The sequence below is a fragment of the Xenia sp. Carnegie-2017 genome, unplaced genomic scaffold (assembly GCF_021976095.1).
Source record: "Xenia sp. Carnegie-2017 unplaced genomic scaffold, XeniaSp_v1 HiC_scaffold_19, whole genome shotgun sequence".
Classification (NCBI taxonomy): domain Eukaryota; kingdom Metazoa; phylum Cnidaria; class Anthozoa; order Malacalcyonacea; family Xeniidae; genus Xenia; species Xenia sp. Carnegie-2017.
The window spans coordinates 2,042,896-2,062,298 of record NW_025813481.1 but is presented as its reverse complement, the minus strand read 5'-3'; the positions used below and the strand labels follow the sequence as shown (position 1 = coordinate 2,062,298).

The window sequence follows — 19,403 nt, the reverse complement described above, 5'->3', positions numbered from 1 at the left end:
GATATCCTTTTTCCAGTCTTCAAATGTGAAAGTAGCCATATTCTTTGAAATATTGTACATTCATCCATGTTTTAGAAAAGTGGATAGAAACACGAAATTTGCCGATTCGAAACGAAGCATTTTTTGATAAATTTTTAGTAAAAGTTTTCGTTATTTGAATTAAAGGTTTAGATTTGCAGACTCACAGATTAGGCTTCGGACACCGGCAAGAAAAATGAAAAGTCATTTCATACATACGCAGTAGAAAACTACGAAACTAGATTATTTACGATAATAGTTATTGTTAATAGACGATGAAATCATTGCATATTTCATTCGTTAAGGAAAAAACAACATGTACGCCGAACGGTGGAAGATTTTCACATAAAAATAAGCATTCAACAAAGTCTTGTTTAATGTTTAAAGTTTGATGTACAAGTACCGACCTGTAATAGTTTGACTTTCTTACTAGATCAAAAGTTCTCACAGTAAGAACAGTTGTTGATTTTGAACATTAAACACATCATAACCATGTTGACCAACATAGTTCACCTTCTCACCAGTGTGTTTATTGGCTGTAAACTCTTTCTTTAAGTCATGGAACATTAGTCCTTAAATTCACATATCCTCCATTATTATCATCAATGTTGCCATCATTGCTTTCCTGTTTTTTTTTGTTTTCATGAAACTCTAGGTTAGACTTACATTTCACAACATGGTCCTCGTTAAATACACGTCATCGGGAAAATAGAATTAGCTACGTCACCTATACGAAACGATAAAGTTTAAGCTGGGAAATAATGTAAAACATTTACGTTATCAACAGAAATATAAACTAAATGATGGTTAAGTAGTACAGTTCTAAAGTAACTTTGAGCATCTTTAAGTTTGTGTTGTAGATTTGTTCTATCATAATCGCAAATATCCATCAAATTGTATTTAAAGAAAACGAAGTTCCAACACCCTACATGGCCTAAATTGAAATTTTTCCACCTTTACGATTCGCAATAGGGGTTTTATAGAGTAAAGATTGCTGCATTGATGGAGTCAACGACAATAATAAAATCTTCTATAGTGACTGATATCTTCATTATCAGTGTCTGTCTCAAGGCTCATCAAAATACCTTTAATTTCACAGAATTTAACAGCGAATGCATCCTACCCAAGATATTTCATAAGTCTGTTTTTTGATATTGTTGTTCACCATGTTAAGGCTTTTTCCTTGAAAATTGTCTGCAAAAGAAATTATTTCTATTTTGAAGTTCTAAAATTTACATTCAGATATGATTTGGCTAATATCACCAAAATGTAAAATGTACATGAATATTAAAAGCCAAACATTTTACCACAATGTATTGATTTGTAATGCATTCATTTTTGTCTAAGCTTTAAGTCGAGAATAACTATAGAATCACAGTGTAAATGTCGCCACAAGTGACGGCATTATCACCCAGTACTTAATTCTTATACTCTAATCATGAGGATATGAATTGACATGTCGCAATTCCTAAAATCACTTTCGACCACTTGTGATGCACTAAACGTGCGGTAAATACAAAAAGCTAAATAACTTTACATTTTATCTAAATTTTTAAATCTCATCAACACGTTATAATTTTAATTTTATTGTTTTCATCTTAACTTTTTATTTAGATCTACTGGATGTAAACTGTAAGAAGTCGTGGCTTTTTCATGATTTTTAGAACTAGAAAAATAGTTCTTATTCTTGTGTCTACCTGTCGTAGTAAAATGCTTTAAAGTCAAAGCAAACAGAGTCGACAAAGTTTCAAACATTCAGACAAAGATGGTGCATTGTGCAATTGACATAACCAAACTGAGTATGTCGGAATTACATAGAACATAAAGATACTGATGACAAGTGTGAACTATAATAACTAACCAAACGTAACATGAAGAGTTTATGAGTTTGAAAATATTTTCATGCTTTCATGAACATTTAACAACTATGATAAACGTTCTACTTTGTCAATTTTGAAATGTTTGCTTTTAGTTACCTCAATCCTGTACTATGACTACTGTCCAGCAAGATATGAAACGAAACAACATACCAGAAACAAGAAACAAGGTATGTTTCTCATTTCAGGGTGATAGTTCAACAAACTTGTAACGAAAATTGCAATTCACTTTTCCACCTTAATTCACAATTTCACACCCTGAGATTCGTGACCAGTGTAAAATGGCCTTTCTGCCTAGTTTATCACAAAAGAATATCATGCCTTTAGTAGAGTGAAGACAGTACATACATGAGCATTGCATTCATATTCAAAAACTGACAAAAGTCTGTTTTGATGAATGACAGTTGCCCCACAAAAAAACATTGATGCAATATCAGTTCATCATTGATAAATTTAAACACAAACCTTCATTTTCAACAACATAAACAACGACAAAATATGACAAAATATACAGTTGAAATAACCAAATCATGTTGCAATGACAGGAATGTCTTCAGGAAAACTGACCTGAAATTAGCAAATACTTGATTTAAGAAAGTAAAGTGCAGTTATTGTTTTACAAATATATATTGGCACATGATACATGCTTAAAACTGATCAACTATATAAATAGTCTTCAATACATCACAAGTGTATGATCTCAATCACCAACAATTTACATATAAACCATTCACCTTTCCTTGAGCTTTAAAGATATAATCACAAACAGAGCATCCTAAAACACTTCTCAAATTCTTTTCCAGAAATATATCTCGAAATATACATGAAAAACATGATAACTTCCTTATACCTTCCCTTTGTTCATACTTTCCTTCATACAAAACCAGGAAAGGAGCCAGTCCCGGAGAGGAAATAAATATGTAAGTCATGTATATGCAAAAATTACTAACCCTGAGAATCATTGTAAAATCCACAAATAACAAAACCTGTAAAGAATTCGCAACATAAAATGATATTTCTCGTTTGTTTAAATTAAAAAATGGTTATAAAACTATTTTCATTTAAGTTCATTTCGTAAATATTTATTATATTTCTTCTAACAGGTTAGCACTATTTTCCACCCAGCAAACCGCCCTTTACTTTGAAATATAATATTTTACACAATATAATATTTTACACAATCTAATATTTTACACAATATAATATTTTATATAATATTTTACACAATCGTCGAAAAACGACATTTTCCAGCCTGGATTATAAGTTTATAACTTAAGGTGGTTGCATGAAAATTTATACTGCAACATTTATCTCTAAATATTTTCATATGTTGATATTAAAAACTGTATTATAAAATGATAAAATTACTCGCCATCTCAAAACGACCTAGCACCAGTGCATGCATGGTTTCCTTTTAGCTTTTGGTTCTTTCCCATTAGCCGCCATCTTTAATTTATTTCCGATTGTGTAAAGTAAAGGGTGGTTTGCTGGGTGGAAAATAGTGCTAACCCTTCTAACAACGATGTTTCCATTTAAAAAAATTAACATTCATGTTACTAGTCCCCAGTACACTTTAGACTCACCAACATTACCTTACTTATTTTCAGTTGATGTCAGGATATTTTCCTCCATTTTTAATAATATGAGTATGACCCATGTCCTCCGTCCCGCACGCCTTTATTTCTTTCATAAGTAGTAGGTTCGGCGAAAAAAGAAAAAGCTCAAATGGAAACCACCGAAACCATATCCTTCGCAAATTTCTACGTAAACCAAAGTTGTCACCCGATTCAAATAAATCCCCTTAAACGAAGAAGTTGAAATCTAAGAAATCGATCAGGAAATCATGAAAGAAAAACATTTATCACTCAACAACAATGATTGTTTATAACGACCAATGACATCACCCCACGTTTCGATAAATTTGCAAAATTTTTACTAAGGTTTCGTTCACTTTTATTGCTCTTGACGTCACAAGGTTACACAAACAAGTTACAATAATGTTCATAATTAAATATTTAATTGCGACTCACCCCATCACGCATCACCCCACACCACAATAAACGTGCTATTGTTCATCTACAAATCTACTTGGGCAAAATAAAAAAGCTGTACTGCAATAATGGTTAACTTAGGTGATGTCTTTCCGGATTTCGAGGCTGAAACGAACAAAGGTCCCATCAAATTTCACCAATTCTTAGGAGACAGGTTAGTGTCAAATGACCGAGTCATTTTCTTGCACAATCATAATCCACTTGATTTAGCATGCACTAACGACCATCAAGCTAACTCTACACAATTATTTGATGTAAATCATGTAATTCTTGTCTGAACATGGAAGTGATTGTAACATACATTGTTTATGCCAACCCTTGAGAATTACAAGGTAAATCCTTCCAGCAACTTTGAATTTTGAATCGTGAACTCTGTACTACAAATTTATAATAATCGTGGAAACTCCTTTTGATATGAGCACATATCAACGTTTCGTGAACATTTCTCCGAGTAAAGATATTCTCATACCTTGACAAGATGAGTGCTCTTGTCGTTAAATCACCACATAATTTGAGTCCTTGTAATAGATAGCATTCGTGACAAAACATTGAAAAAAACATCGTCTTATTTGACATATTTTTATTATACAAAATATAACTATTAAACCCAAGCATTGAAATGAATATGAAATAATGAAAGTACTGGTGTCTGTAAAACTTGACTAATTTTTCTTCCGTACCTTTATATTAGCCACAGACGCAAATATAGTTCTATAGCTGTATTTAGTTGTAAAAGACGGCTAATACTTACTAATAATTACAATTTTTGAATACACGCTTTTCATGATATGTAGCGACGGAAATCATGTTGAAGATAAGGACATTTCTAAAACAAGTTCTTAGCTACAGTAGGAACTTTCGCGAAAAAATTGCGCAAATGTCAAATTAATGAATACACTCTAGACAAATTGATGCCTGTAAATATAAATGAACATAAGTTAAATGAGTACATAGGTTTTAAATGATGCATATATATGTTCTTCATCACAAAGAGTAATCCTTTAGTGCCAAGTCTTTCGGAACTTTTCCATATCCAACATGAAGACAAGTCAACGCATAATGTTTTCCATCTCTATAGCTGAACAGAGTCAACGTGCCACGGGATCCTTCATTAGGCTCATCATCGCGCTTTGAGTGAACCATGTTGGATAGTGATCGAATTACTATTTCGTCTGATGGGTCGACAAAACGTAATTCAATGTATTCCGAGGTATTGCCATCAAATATCTTGTTGATTTCTGGTTTCAAATCAATCCCTCTCATTTTCTTGTCCACTTCGAGGTACAAATGAAGATAAGGCATCTCTTTGTTCGGATGGGCTATGCCATATTTGCCACAAAGCTAAGAAAAACTGTGAACGTGAAAACGTCATGGTGTTCGACAAAAAATCAGCATGATTGCGGCTTGTCAAACCAAATGAATCAAAATTATACTAAATATGATAAGAAATCATTACCTTTTCAATTCTTCATGCACCCAATCTTTAATTTTGCAACCTTTGGTTAAAAACGTATTTTTAAAATCACTCGTGTTGGGAATGAAAGCTTCATCTACAAAAAAAGAAAATTAATGCATTACATTACACGGTTAATACATCATAGCAAGATAAAAGGAATACTTGCTGAGTTATTTCAGTCTTCATTACATCTCACATAAGTGAGATAATAATGGTTACATCTCACATAATGGTTACATTGCATTCTTGTTTGTACTTAACATTTCAAAAGGCAATAAAGATTACGTTTGTGTAAATATTTGCATATAAAATTCCATTACTTACTAGGTCCTGATGTAGACGCAATACTCATCATGTTTGAGACACCACACATGTAGTTTTACAGTTTTAAATAAAATGAATTGTTTGGATTCTTTCAAATAATTTATGTCAATTAAGAAATAATTGTATTTTTCGTGTTTGTGTATAAAACAACATCATACTATACACAACGCCTGGCAATTCATGTTTGACAGTGGCTTACATGTGACTTTACGATTTATATGTGCTACATAAACAAATTTTACATCTACGGGCCTTATACATTGAGTTCTATAAGACCTGGAGGGGAAAAGGGGCCTGGGCCCCGTGGTCAAAAACATGGCGGTAATGGCGGATTTTGGTTGTCAAGACTTCCACTTTGAGAAAAATTTTTAACATTCGCTCCCTCCGGAACCCGGATTTTTTTTACTGCTTATATTAATGACAACCAGCGAAAACCACCACGATACCGTAAGCATAAATATTGAAAATAATGCTTCAGGTTTTTGTGAAATAGACCCAACAAATTAAATGAGGAAAATCTATCGTAAAATAACGTATATTTTGTCAAGTAATGCTTTAGCTATGTTAGAAATAAATATCAAACGGCATTCTTTAAACCAGGGGTCTCCAAACTACGGCCCGCGGGCCAGATGTGGCCCGTTGGGCCTCTCAATCTGGCCCGCAGAGACACTTAAGAAAGCCAATTTCACCACTCATATTGAGAAAACTGAACAGGCTAATTGTGATTTTGTTATGATATTACACTTGGTTGAAATTTAACATTTAAATTTTGAATAACTATTTTCTTAACTAATGAAGCTTGTGTTATGTACTTCGTTTTATTAAAATATTCGCTCTTTGACCAGCAGTATACGGTTCGTCGGCCCTCAACATGCTGGATGAAAGTTCATGAGGCCCTCTGGCTGTAAAATTTGGAGACCCCTGCTTTAAACTGTCAATGTGTTGTTAAGCTTTAATGCATAATCCCATGTGCAATACTTGTGTTTTGGACTGTTTGTGAACAGCTTGGTGCAACTGTCTTTCTTAAATAGATGGGTAAATCTTAGTTAAAATGTCCAAAAAGGAGTTAGAAAAAGTTAGCTTACCCCTACGACTTAAGTCGACTGGAAATATATTATAAGTAGGTATGTAATTTTTTTGAGTTTTTTTTTGGTAGGATTGATTCTGGGTGTCTTATAAAGTATTATGATATTCTGATAAATCTAATGACAACTTATGAAGAAATTATCTTGAACTAAGAAAGCAAAAGAACGAAATTCAGAAATTCTATAATCATGTTGCTGGTTCTGTTTTGAGCGAAGATATTAGAAACTGGATTGTCATTGAAAACCATGGATCTACTACTGAACACAACTACATTACTTTCCCATTGAAAATACGATTTCTTAAATTAAAGTGCATTGGTTTCTCTGACACAACACTTTTCTTATTGATAAAAGTTTTTGTGCTTGGCATTGATATTTTATATAATCGCAATTGTGGTTGTCAAATCCGTGTAGGCGAAAAAACTCTTATTTTATGAGCCCGCGTCTTTCCGCTGACTTTGACAACCAAAATCCGCCATGTTTTTGACCACGCGGCCGTGCGCTAATAATTTATAGTAATTTTGTTGAAGTTTCCCCTCCAGGTCTTATAGAACTCAATGGCCATATATCATTGGCGATTCTAAATTTAAGGGTGATTTCTAGCGTATCAGTAAAAAAGTTTTTGATTTGATCAAATTATTCCATTTTTATGGCGGTTTAAAGTTGTGAAAATGCCCTTTTTGATGGACGATGTTCGTCTTAAGAAAATTATGGGAATGCAATACACTTCCAATGACCAATTCAAAGGCATATGAATAAAATTGTTCATGTATCGTCTGTTTTGTCATATCAAATTAAGAAACGAATAAACACTAGGCTGAGGAAATAAGAAAGACTTATTCTAAACCATGAGCATTTCATACTTTTACTATGTCTCTAAAGTTAAACTACAGTATATTGTACATCCTATAATTCTTCTTAAGTCGATATTTATTGATAAAACTTACTTTTTAAATTTGTCTTTGCTGTAACACGTCTTCCTGCCAAATGATGTAACTTAGCGAGTGTCGAGAATCATGAACAAACGTTTGCAGGTAAATCCATGACGACTGTCGTCTACCAATGAAATTCCCTGAAATAGAAACGTTCAATAAATTGCCATGTTTATTTAGAAATTTCAATCATTTGTCTTTAAACTGAACACTAACACGAAGTTTTCTCTCTTTATAGGCCCGTTTATACGAGCAATTTTATCATGACAATTTTTATGCGGCAAATACATTTGACCGTGTAAACGACACAAAATATATGTAAATATACCTGTTCCCATGGCGATTGATGTATCGCGCCCATTGTAATAATGAGCAGTTACATGTCCATACTTCATTTTACGACGTACTTTTAATGCAATGTTTGTGCAAAAATGGCGCTGACCAAGGCCGAAAAACTTCAAGCAGTAGCTATTATTACATCTCTAATGGTGCACGAAGTGAAAAAAAAACGAAAGTCACGACGATGGTGGGTAAAACCGTGGAAAACTGCGCAGCGCCGATACGCACAAGGGTTAGCACAAAATTTAATTCAAGAGATCCGAGTGACTGACCCAGACTGGAAAGTATGTCTTGCGCAACCTAGATCTAGCTTGCGCAATTTCGGGAGAAATGCGCATCCTGACGCGCAGATTTTAAAAAATTTCTTGTTCGCCGCGCATTTGTGAAATTTGCCGCGCAGCGCGAGAAATTATTGCGCAATATCAGCACATGTGCGCTGCAGCGCTGTTGTTTCCGTTGAAAAAAATTGTTGCCTGTTGAATGTCAATCTTACAAGCTGTTTTGACAGGCAAGTTCCGTTAATTGGTTGGTAAGCCAATAAGCGTTTGATGACTAGAAATATGATATCTGAGCAGATTAACTACACATTCTTTGCTTTCGTTTTCGAGCTTTCTCTTTTTAAGTGACTTCAAGGCAAACCATATCGATTCTTCGGTGTATTCTACGGTGATACGTGATATTTAATTAAACCAACTTGGGGTGTTCAAATTTGTAAGGTGAGTACACGTAATGGTTTAGTAAAATCAAAAGTACTGATACAAAATTACAAATGATAAAAATTCTGAAAGCATTAACGCTTCTAACACTAAACGCCCGGGAAACAAGTTATTATTTAACAGTTATGTTTTTTGTGTAACCTAAAAGTAGTGGTACGAAAGGATTTCTTGTATTACAAACTACAAAGCATGTTTTAATACATTTAAGGCAAATAAAATTCACAATCCTTACATAAAACATATTGATAAATGAAGCAATTTATAATTAAAACCGGTTTGCTAACGAACTAACAGGGCTTAGCTCGCTATTGTTTGGTGATAAAGCGAGATTTTTTGACAAACTTTTTATCTAATTGTTTATTTATTTTTACTAGATGGCTGAGATTCAAGCAGTTAAATCAGGTAAATTCACGCGTTACAATAGCCGAAAATTTTCCTAACAACAATATACACAATATATATCAGCCATTGGTTGATTGCAGGAGCTGATTCGGTGATTCCTCGACAATATTCACTTCTCACTAAGAGTACCAAACCAACATTTGTGTGTTGCTAAAACTAGTGCTGCTTGCCTTTGATACCAAAAACGTTCATTACATTATCTTAACTTATGTTTTCATTGTTGTTGCCTAATTACTAGTTTGCGTTTCATGCAAGAAGGAATGTGGAAGCCATTTTGCAAAGTTTGCAAAAACGTGCCAATTCCGCCTTGCTCAACATCAGCAGGTGATGATGAAGGTTTTGGTGCCCAGGTCTTGTGTAGTGGCTGTGCAAAACTGAGACAGCAGCAGTGGCTAAAATAAGCAGCAAACACTGTCTAAGGAAGGTAACAGAACAATTATCTAGTGTTAGAATGTTAGTCGTGTGTAAGAGTGATCGTGTTTGCGTCACAAAGAAAAGTGGCATGACATTGTCAGTGGGTTTTATAAAGCAATAGTAAACAACCAAGATTGGCTATCGACACATTTGTAACCATAAAAATTGTGTGTTATAGAGTTTCAGTTTGCCAACATGTTTAAAAGACATAGCAAGCAGTAGAAAACAGGACCAGAAGCAAAGCGAGCAAAGAGTGGACACGAGAAAACCCCAATGGGCTTTTGCTTACTTTGTTTTATGCAAGGCAAACGCAAATTTTGGCTTGCTAGAGGGAACAAGTCCTCTCTAGCAAACCATTTAAAAACTCACAGCGACAAGGGCGAAAAGACCTTAGCAAATGACGCTATTAGAGAAGATTTCCCTCTTGCTAAATCTGCGCTACAGGCGTACAAAATGCTTAAATCGGCTAGGTAAATGAAAATCAAGTTCCCAATTCCCAAATTGAGAACTGCACTTACATTGTGTATGTTTTCTATGTTAATTGTATTTTCAGTACAAGCCAAGTGCAACAATAGTGTGGTGGCGACGGAACGGGAGAACGGATAGAAATTATGGAAGTCGATGAAAGGTAGCTAAATTGCTCATTCCCCTGCGTGAACCATAAAATAACCCAATATCACTAACTGCATACATGTTATATAATACATTTCTTTTACATATACAGTGATAGCTTTTTAAAATTATGAATATTAAATTGTTTCAGAGAGCTTGGTAAGGATACGGCTGGACATGCAACTGACGAGCTTTCGTGCAAAATCGTTTCTGGTGTCAGTGAATCTGAAAGTTGGGAGGAAACCGATGAAAAAGATGAGAGGTTTGTTAGTGAAATACGGCATTTTTCTTGCATTATAGTATCAGATTTTACGACATTTTGTCACGATATTTTGTGAAATTTATGCCATAGTGGTTGAAAGTGTTGACTTTTTAGTTCAAGGTTTCCAATAATTCACTTGTTCGGATAAGTAATTTCTACATTACAAATTTCTTAAGTCGTTTAATATTAACGATGAAATCATTAAGTATTTCAACGTCTTCTGTTGAATTTCTTAGTACATATACTTTTCACACAGTTTGCAAGAAAATTTTAATGTTGGCTTTTTAACACTTTCATTGTTACAACGAAGAGATTGTGAGAGTTAATGTAGTAAGTAAGACGAGTAAGGCTGCCTCTATTTCAAACACCAGCCGTCTTAGCTATCAAAGCTCGCTTGGAAGTTTTCTTCCTTCAATTTTATCAAGTGAGAAAGGCGACCTGCCATTTGATGTGGACGAACTTGCGGAAAAAATTGCTACTAAGGTGGCACAAAAGTTGAGTGGTAACCCTAAATCAGCCCAATCAACAAGTTCAACAACTACATACAATCCCACATCGAGTACCGCACTTCGATCTTCCAATTTGTTTGAGCTTGTGGATGAAGTGGAAGATTTTGAAATACTAACAGCTTGGTGCTGCAGTGTCGAACGTGTGTCGAATTTTTAAACGCTTCCCGTGTTTCCTTTTCGTCATCTTTTAATCGACCTACTGGCAAAGCAGACGGATCTTTGGCATCTGGTTTACATATGTCAGATGCCTTGTATGAACAGCTAATTGCAGGCAAGTGTGAAAAATGGTACAGCCAAAAGCAAGCGTGTCATCGACATCTTCTTTCTTTGACCCACAAAACGCTGATGACCACATGAAGATGGTAAAGCAAGGGAGGTCAAGGGAAGTACTTGTTGCAAAGAATCAACTCCGTGCAGCTCTTGGTGTTGTGAAAACAAAGTCAGCTGCAGTTCATTATGAAGCACGAATTGCTGAGCTTCAAGCTGCTGGTGCGGATGTTGGTGATTTTTGTCATTCTCGAAAATTGTTTCCAGACATGATCAAAGCAGCATGTGCTTACATCGACATGAGAGCAGCCAATTTTCTTTCTACCCCTCTTCCAAACACAGGAATGCCCCCACATTTTTATGTTACAGCTGATAAATCTACCAATCATCGCATCACTAATCAGGTTACTATCGTTTGTCCAGTTGTAAATGGTAGTCGCCGCCGAGGCATTGTCCTTGACGCAAGGGAGGTTTACAGTAACTCTGATGCAACTGGTGGTACAGGTGATGCTCTAGCTGCATCCATTTTTAAGGTGGCTCGACAGGAAAAAAATCAAGAAAAATTCAATTTTTCAAAAGTATCATTTTTAGATAGTTTTACTAATAATCTTTCATATACAATAGAGTTTTATAATACTAGGCTTTTATTTTACGTGATTTTAGAGGTTTTCTAAGATGCACCATAAATTTTTTATTGGTAACCATGGAAACTACATCAATTTTTTTTCAAAATAACCATGTTATACAGTTTTGCATGGTGATTTTCATTTTGTTTCGTAAAAGTAGAGTCCTTACAAAGAGGACTGGTAAGTAGCCCACTTACATCGCCTGGTTACCAAGTCAAAATCTTCATGCATTCATGCTTGTAAAGAAAGTCAGTGAAATGCTTTGTTGTAATCGCGTCAAAATCTGGTCAAAATGCCTAATAATAAGAAGTTTGTTTGATCGAAGGGTAAAAAACGAACGTTTCATGAGAATTGTTATGTTAAAGTCAACAAATTAGTTGATTCTCAGTCTTCTGAATCTGAGAAAGTAGATGAAACAAGTACGAGGGTTTATCTGATGGATTTCGCCTGGTAGATATATCTATTCTGATGTCGATTTTTAGCACATTTCTGTGCCCAAAATGTAAGCCTGGTCACGTCGTAATGGAAGAAGCACATCGGCAAAAATGGGACTTGTTTCTCAACTGTCATTCAAATGTTCGGCTCGAATGTGCACATATTCCAAAGTTTTTGATAACTTACAAGTGTATTATGGTAAGGCAATAAGAAACAATTCCCACAACATGGAAAGGATGAAGAATGCTATATGGGCAATATGGCACCACACTAAGTCAACAGATGCTAACCCAGACCACGACCTTTGCCCTAAAGGAGAAAGCAGTTGGTGTGGGTACCAGAGAGACCTTGTAAAGAATACCCAAGAGTATTCTCAGTCATCCACTGCCAGAAGCTGTTTCACAGTGTATATTGCCATTTTTCACAGATCTGAGCAAAAGTCATCTGCTGTCTTCCTGTCTCCATGGTGGTACACAAAACCAAAATGAGGCATTCAATGCCTTGATTTGGCAGCGTGCCACCAAGGAGACACATTCAAGCCTGCCAGCTGTGGAACTGGCAACCTTTCTGGCTGTGGGTGTTTTTAATGATGGCTCTAAAGCAGTATTAGATGTGTTGCAAAACATGGGTATCACTCCTGGCTATAATACTAAGGCTGGAATGAAGAAAATGGACTATGACCGTCTTCGTCATTCAACCAGAAACAGCTCAGAGAAGCAGAAAAGTAGGAGAAAGAGAACAGGACAAAGAAAAAAGGATATTTTGACAAACTTACAGAAAAAGAAGGCACCCACTATGAAGCTGGAGCATTTTAAGATCTAAACTGAAACTGCTTTGGTGATCTTAAACTTTGCAGCATATTTTCTCGGTAAGTTAAGAAATGTGATAGTCTTTTTATTCATGCACTCTTCAAAATTAAGCTAGTCAATGGATTGTACAATCAATTCAAATTTTACGTTCTTTTTGTAATAATGAAATTTTCTTATTTTCTTTACTTTTATTTACAAATTATAATCTTTACTACTTTTAAGGATGGGTTCCATTTTGTTTGATGAGCTATGTGAAAAGTTAACACCATTCATAGCAAAGAAAAACACCACTATGAGAGATGCTATATCTGTTCATGATCGCTTGTGTGTAACATTAAAGTTCTTAGCATCAGGATGCTCATACAAAGATTTGATGTACAGTTTCAGAATATCAGTTTCATCTATTTCAAAAATTGTACCTGAGGTCTGTGAAGCTTTGTATAATGTGCTGAAGGAAGCATATTTAAAGCCACCCACAACAAAACAACAATGGTTACACATTGCTGATGAATTTATATGCAAATGGCACTTTCCCCATGCAATTGGCAACATTGATGGTAAACATATCAACTTTTGTGCACCTCCAAACTCAGCGTCTGAGTACTTTAACTATAAAAAACATTTTAGCATAGTCCTCTTGGCTATTGCAGATGCAAAAGCTAAATTCATCTCATTTGATCTTGGAGCCCCTGGCAACCAGTCAGATGGAGGAATTTTTAAAGACAGTCACCTTAAAAACATATGCAAGACATGCTATTTCCCACAAGCTGAAGAACTAAGAGATACATTATTGCCTATACCTTACTTTCTGCTTGGAGATGAGGCATTTGCTTTGAATGAAAATCTAATGCAACCATATCCACACCAGACTGCAATAGGTGATGAGAAAGTTTTTAACTATAGACTTTCACGAGCACGAAGAATTGTCGAAAATGCATTTGGATTGATGTGTAGTCGATTCAGATGTCTTTTGAGAACATTGGAGTTGGATGTTTCACATGCAATGCAGGTGGTGAGGGCCTGTATGGCACTGCATATCCAAATCTAAATTGAGAGTCATTTGATTATTTACAGCAAGCTCCTGAATATCTTCCTCCCTACCAATGACGATGTACATAATATCGACTTCTTTATTAGACACCACTCTCGTTTGATCCGGAACACGGACAATCGGTTGTCCGTTGTAAAAGTATTTCATGCTTTCTTCGTTAACTGGAGCATTTAGAGATTCTTGGATTTCCATAAATTGGACTCCGCCACAAAAGTCTTGTTGACAGTCATCCAAATTATTGACAACACCCGCATGAGCACAGTTCAAGGCATAGTACATATTATTCTTAAGGCAGAACATTGTCAATGTTCCAAAACTACCCTGGGTTCTTTCCGCTATAATTTTAGACAGCATTCAAAACTTTGCTTCTTTCAATGGTTTAGATGGTAATTCGATGTATTTCGATGCTTTCCATTTTAACTTTTCATCGATCTCATTTTTGATAGCGTCCTCCGAATTTTCTTTCTCAAAATCAACTGTGACATACAAATGAGGAAACGACATCTTCTCGTTTGGGCGAGCTATTCCATACTTCCCACTAAGCCACGAACAACTTAAACAAGTAACGACAACTATGTATTGTCTAAAAACTGTTTTTCGTAATGTTCCGACATGCACAGGTCAACATACATAATCGATATCCCATGAAAGAAAAATTACCTTTGGAGAGCCTTGTGAACGTCAGCTTTAATATTCTTACTTTTGTCTAGAAGTTTATGGAAGTTGTCGTCATGATTTGCTTCTAAATATCATAAAAATATAATTGATAACTTTAGTCACCAATATTAACTACGATGAAACTTCCATACGATAAGACATAAATAAGACTAAAAATTGACTAACCATATACATGGGATTATAAATTACTTTGCTCTGGATTCTGTGTCGAATACCTGTTTTGCAATATCATCTATTTAAAAAGATCACAGCAGGAAGTACACTGATAAAAAGATTTTTTGAGTATTATCTCAGCGCGCTGCGTAGTGTGAATAAATATATGGAAAATTTACAAGTATTATTGTCGAAATAGAAAAAACTAGAATCCCGATGCAAAAAAGCTTAACATGAGATGTTTTCAAACTTTGTTTAGAACGCAGGAACATAAAACAGACAAGAAAATTTTCTCATACATTTTAACAGTAAGAATCATTAGTTCGTTATAAGTTATAACATACTTTCAACATATTGAAGACGCTGTATTTTTTAGTTACTTAAACTGCATGTAGCTAGAATGCTCAGTTCCTAATTTTAAGAACGAATAAGTGCTTTCAAATATTATGCTATTTCAATAATTTCACTGTTGTTAGCAGAGCAAGGAAGGTGTGTTATGTATTGCAGCAATTCTGACTAACTTTGTAAACTTTTCTATCAATTTTACTATTTGTTATTTATTTTATGAAAGCTTAATTATCAAATGGTACATTAGGTTAACCAAAAACTCCAACTCTTGCTGCAATAAAAAAACGTTTACAAATAATTGCTGCAAGCAAAGCAGAAAGCTTCTATATTCTGATGTGTGTACGATATCAAGATTTTTATGGTATGTACAACCAGCAAAATATGAAGAACGTGGTGTTAAATTTTGCACCATGCATCAAGGTGTTGAAATGTACAGAAGATATGTACAGGCACTTTGTTTTCTATTAGACATTTTTAGTTGATAAAAAAGAAATGTTGAACAGTATTGTAACAAATCAAACGAAATAGACTAACCAACGGTAAGACAAATGAAAAACCTCTTCAGACTATACACTTCATAGATCAAATTCAAGCATATCTAATAATTTTTTTTAACAATGGTATTTAGAAAAAGAAAAAATACATGCTAAGTACTTTAAACGTAGCAGCTGATTAGTATCTGTTTTTTATATGAAATGAATAGTGACATAGGATCTTTTACAGTTACTTGCTTAAAAACCACTGTAAAATATTTTATAAAAATTAATAGCACAGACAAAACGTAGTATTTTTTTAGTGATTACTTTACACTTACAAGCGTTAGTCGGTGGTCTACTGATTTCAAATGGCAGTACTAACCAGCAAAAGTTGTACTAAGTACTAAAATGCCAATAAGAAGCAGGCACCGGAATATTATTCGATAGAAGCGCAGTCTATTTCAGGTATTTATATGGGGTGTCCTGCTCATTTCAAAAGGCAGGAGTGAACACGACTAGCGCGCGATAACAGTAATAGTTCCAGAAACGCGAGTCAAGTGAGAGAAGAAGTCATTAAAAACATTTGGTTGCTAAGAGACTCACAATTTTTGAAATTGTCTTTTAAAACTGCTGAAAATGAATGAATAGTATAGTGTTGTACATTGAAATGGGGAGAATGGATAATACCAGTGTTAGCTTTTAACTTTGTTAGTTGGTTGGCGGTAAACATTGCTTGTGACACAAACCACAAAAATACAAATTTAGAACTCTTACAATGGTATAGAATATAAAATGCACTTTTTGATGTCAACTACGACTCTTATATGATTATTATAGCGATAAAACATTAATTTTAGAGAAAAGTATGAGTATATACGATATATAGCAACAATTAAAACACAACTGATCAAAGTTACACAATTGTGGCATAGCAACTTGCTAAAAAATAAGACGCTTTCTTCACGTTTCAAAAACTTTACAGTTTTTTTGGTATTTCATGTGCTTTGTCACTACAGTGTAGACACTCACGTATGTTCTGTTTTGTCACTACAGTGTAGACACTCACGTATGTTCTGTTTTGTCACTACAGTGTAGACACTCACGTATGTTCTGTTTTGTCACTACAGTGTAGACACTCACGTTTGTTCTGTTTTGTCACTACAGTGTAGACACTCACGTATGTTCTGTTTTGTCACTACAGTGTAGACACTCACGTATGTTCTGTTTTATCACTACAGTGTAGACACTCACGTATGTTCTGTTTTCTCATATCAAACTAACAAACTAATATAAATGATATCAAATCGCGAGTATTTTATGTTCCCACAGGCTAACTACAATTTTATTGTGTCACTGATGTATTTTGAATTTTCCTAGAAATGTTCAAAACTACAATTAATGTTGCGATTTAACTGGAAAACTTACTTTTTAATGCGACTTTTCTCTAAAACTCTCTTTCTCTCAAACGAGATAAAATCTCTATTGGCAGGACCTATGAGCCAATGTTTGCAGGTAAATCCATAATGACCGTCAAGACTACCAATCAAATTCCCTAAAATTAAAAATTCAATAAAACATTGTAAAAGTCATACGATATTCAAAACTGCCGTGCAGCTGCCTCGTATGATCGTTCAGCATTTTTTGTGGATGAAACAACAAGTTGATAAACTGAATGATCGGTTTCCGCAGACAGAAATTCATTTTCAGGAAGAACATAATTAGAAATGTTGACAACAGATAAAATTCGATCGAAAAATCTCTTACAAACTTAGAAACAATACCCAATTGCGACTTGGGAACGCTATGTATCATAAACGATAATCAAAACTTTACATACGTTTACGAAATCCATACGCTCTAAGTACCCAAGTAACACCTGAAAAACAGAAAGAATTGAAGCCACGTTGTATATTGGAATGCCAATTTCTTGTTCGGACCAGCAACTCCATATGCTTCAAGCAGCCATGTAACACTAGAAAAATAACAAGAATCAAAGCAATATTGAATAACAAACTGGTAACTGGTTGGTAACTAGTCGCGAATTGGTAACCATGCGTAAATGTTGTGTTGTGCTTCATTCAACAAAATTTTATGTTCTTATCTTATACCGTCCAGCTGTTGTGTCTTGACTCCTTTCATAGCTTGTAGTTCTAAATTACATCAGAAACCATATAACATTAGTTGGACTCAAGTCATCTGTTCAAGATTAAAATGAACACCAATTTGTACAACAAACCGTGCAAAGTGTACCCCAACATACACATCAAACCATGCAAAGTGTACCCCTACATACACAACAAACCATGCAAAGTGTACCCGACATACACAACAAACCATGCAAAGTGTGCCTACATACACAACAAACCATGCAAGTGTTACATACACAACAAACCATGCAAAGTGTACCCTACATGCACAACAAACCATGCAAAGTGTACCCTACATGCACAAAACCATGCAAGTGTGCCCTACATACACAACAAACCATGCAAAGTGTGCCCTACATACAACAAACCATGCAGGGGTGTTCCCTACATAATAACAAACCATACCAGTGGCCCTACATACACAACAAACCATGCAAAGTGTACCTTACATACACAACAAACCATAAAGTGTGCCCTACATACACAACAAACCATGCAAAGTGTACCCTACATACACAAACCATGCAAAGTGTGCCCTACATGCACAACAAACCATGCAAAGTGTGCCTACATACACAACAAACCATGCAAAGTGTACCCTACATACACAACAAACCATGCAAAGTGTACCCTACATACACAACAAACCATGCAAAGTGTACCCTACATACACATCAAACCATGCAAAGTGTACCCTTATATGTACAACAAACCATGAAAAGTGTACCCTACATACACATCAAACCATGCAAAGTGTACCCTTATGTGTACAACAAACCATGCAAAGTGTACCCCTACATACACAACAAACCATGCAAACTGTCCCTACCTCTCCATGTACATCCAGTCTACCGACTTTCAATCCCAAAGCGGCAAATGAATATATTTTGAAATTTAACTAAAGAAAAGAACGCTACCGATGAAAGAGGGCGAAAGGGAGACAGGTTTCTACAAATTTATGATGGTACTGTTGCAGGCTGTTGCATGTTTATGATTTAGGAGTATTGATAAATAAATCATAGCTGAGGGAAGTTATGTTAACTTTGTATCATAGAGAACGTTTGGTTTGGGAATTATTTTAGTATACCATCCAATTATAACTGGTTTTATATACGTTACTCAGTAAAAAACCACTTACGAATTCAGTTGGTGTTTCTTACGAAGGTGGAACATCGCTTTCTAAAGATATCTGACATACAAACATTGGAAATTAGACAAAAAGAAAGAAATCAAAAGATTATGGAGATATGCATTAATTCTTTTCACAAAAAAACCAAGAAAATAAACAAAGTTAAATGAAGATATGATCTTCGCACTTTGCTGGACAATTTAAGCAATTGTCTCATGAACCTGAAAAATTCAGGTGAGTCAACGGGATTCGAACCCATGACCTCTGTTTGTGCCACACGTGCCGGT

General features: G+C 34.9%; 2 protein-coding genes and 3 long non-coding RNA genes across 5 annotated transcripts; 2 read left to right on the top strand and 3 right to left on the bottom strand.

Moving 5' to 3' along the window:
• Positions 1-593: 593 nt before the first annotated feature.
• LOC124438545 lies at positions 594-2,156 on the bottom strand. Its single transcript, XR_006946129.1, has 3 exons — positions 2,049-2,156; positions 1,142-1,212; positions 594-769 (listed from the first exon to the last, which is right to left on the bottom strand). It is a non-coding gene; the product is annotated as an uncharacterized LOC124438545 (long non-coding RNA).
• A 2,433-nt stretch (positions 2,157-4,589) lies between these two features.
• LOC124438547 lies at positions 4,590-5,459 on the bottom strand. The gene is made up of 2 exons (XR_006946131.1): positions 5,403-5,459; positions 4,590-5,287 (listed from the first exon to the last, which is right to left on the bottom strand). It is a non-coding gene; the product is annotated as an uncharacterized LOC124438547 (long non-coding RNA).
• Positions 5,460-8,440: 2,981 nt separating this feature from the next.
• On the top strand, positions 8,441-9,471 carry LOC124438546. Its single transcript, XR_006946130.1, has 3 exons — positions 8,441-8,798; positions 9,173-9,200; positions 9,439-9,471. It is a non-coding gene; the product is annotated as an uncharacterized LOC124438546 (long non-coding RNA).
• Positions 9,472-13,357: 3,886 nt separating this feature from the next.
• Positions 13,358-14,182, top strand: LOC124438729 (putative nuclease HARBI1). Its single transcript, XM_046988928.1, has one exon. The coding sequence runs from the start codon at positions 13,358-13,360 to the stop codon at positions 14,180-14,182; it is 825 nt and encodes a 274-aa protein (XP_046844884.1).
• Positions 14,183-16,476: 2,294 nt separating this feature from the next.
• On the bottom strand, positions 16,477-19,226 carry LOC124438539. The gene is made up of 6 exons (XM_046988711.1): positions 19,126-19,226; positions 18,817-18,885; positions 17,949-17,990; positions 17,678-17,812; positions 17,266-17,392; positions 16,477-16,585 (listed from the first exon to the last, which is right to left on the bottom strand). The coding sequence occupies exons 3-6, from the start codon at positions 17,977-17,979 to the stop codon at positions 16,549-16,551; spliced, it is 330 nt and encodes a 109-aa protein (XP_046844667.1). The 5' UTR covers positions 17,980-17,990; positions 18,817-18,885; positions 19,126-19,226; the 3' UTR covers positions 16,477-16,548.
• Between the last annotated feature and the right edge of the window lie 177 nt (positions 19,227-19,403).

What these genes read in the sequence shown, in the direction of transcription:
- LOC124438539 (XM_046988711.1), bottom strand. Translation starts at nt 17,979, where the DNA reads ATGAAAGGAGTCAAGACACAACAGCTGGACG. An exon ending in CAAGACACAACAGCTGGACG is followed by an intron (nt 17,813 to 17,948) that starts GTATAAGATAAG and finishes TTATTTTTCTAG; the next exon opens with TGTTACATGGCTGCTTGAAG. An exon ending in GAGAAAAGTCGCATTAAAAA is followed by an intron (nt 16,586 to 17,265) that starts GTAAGTTTTCCA and finishes GTATTTTTGTGG; the next exon opens with TTTGTGTCACAAGCAATGTT.
- LOC124438729 (XM_046988928.1), top strand. Translation starts at nt 13,358, where the DNA reads ATGGGTTCCATTTTGTTTGATGAGCTATGTGAAAAGTTAACACCATTC.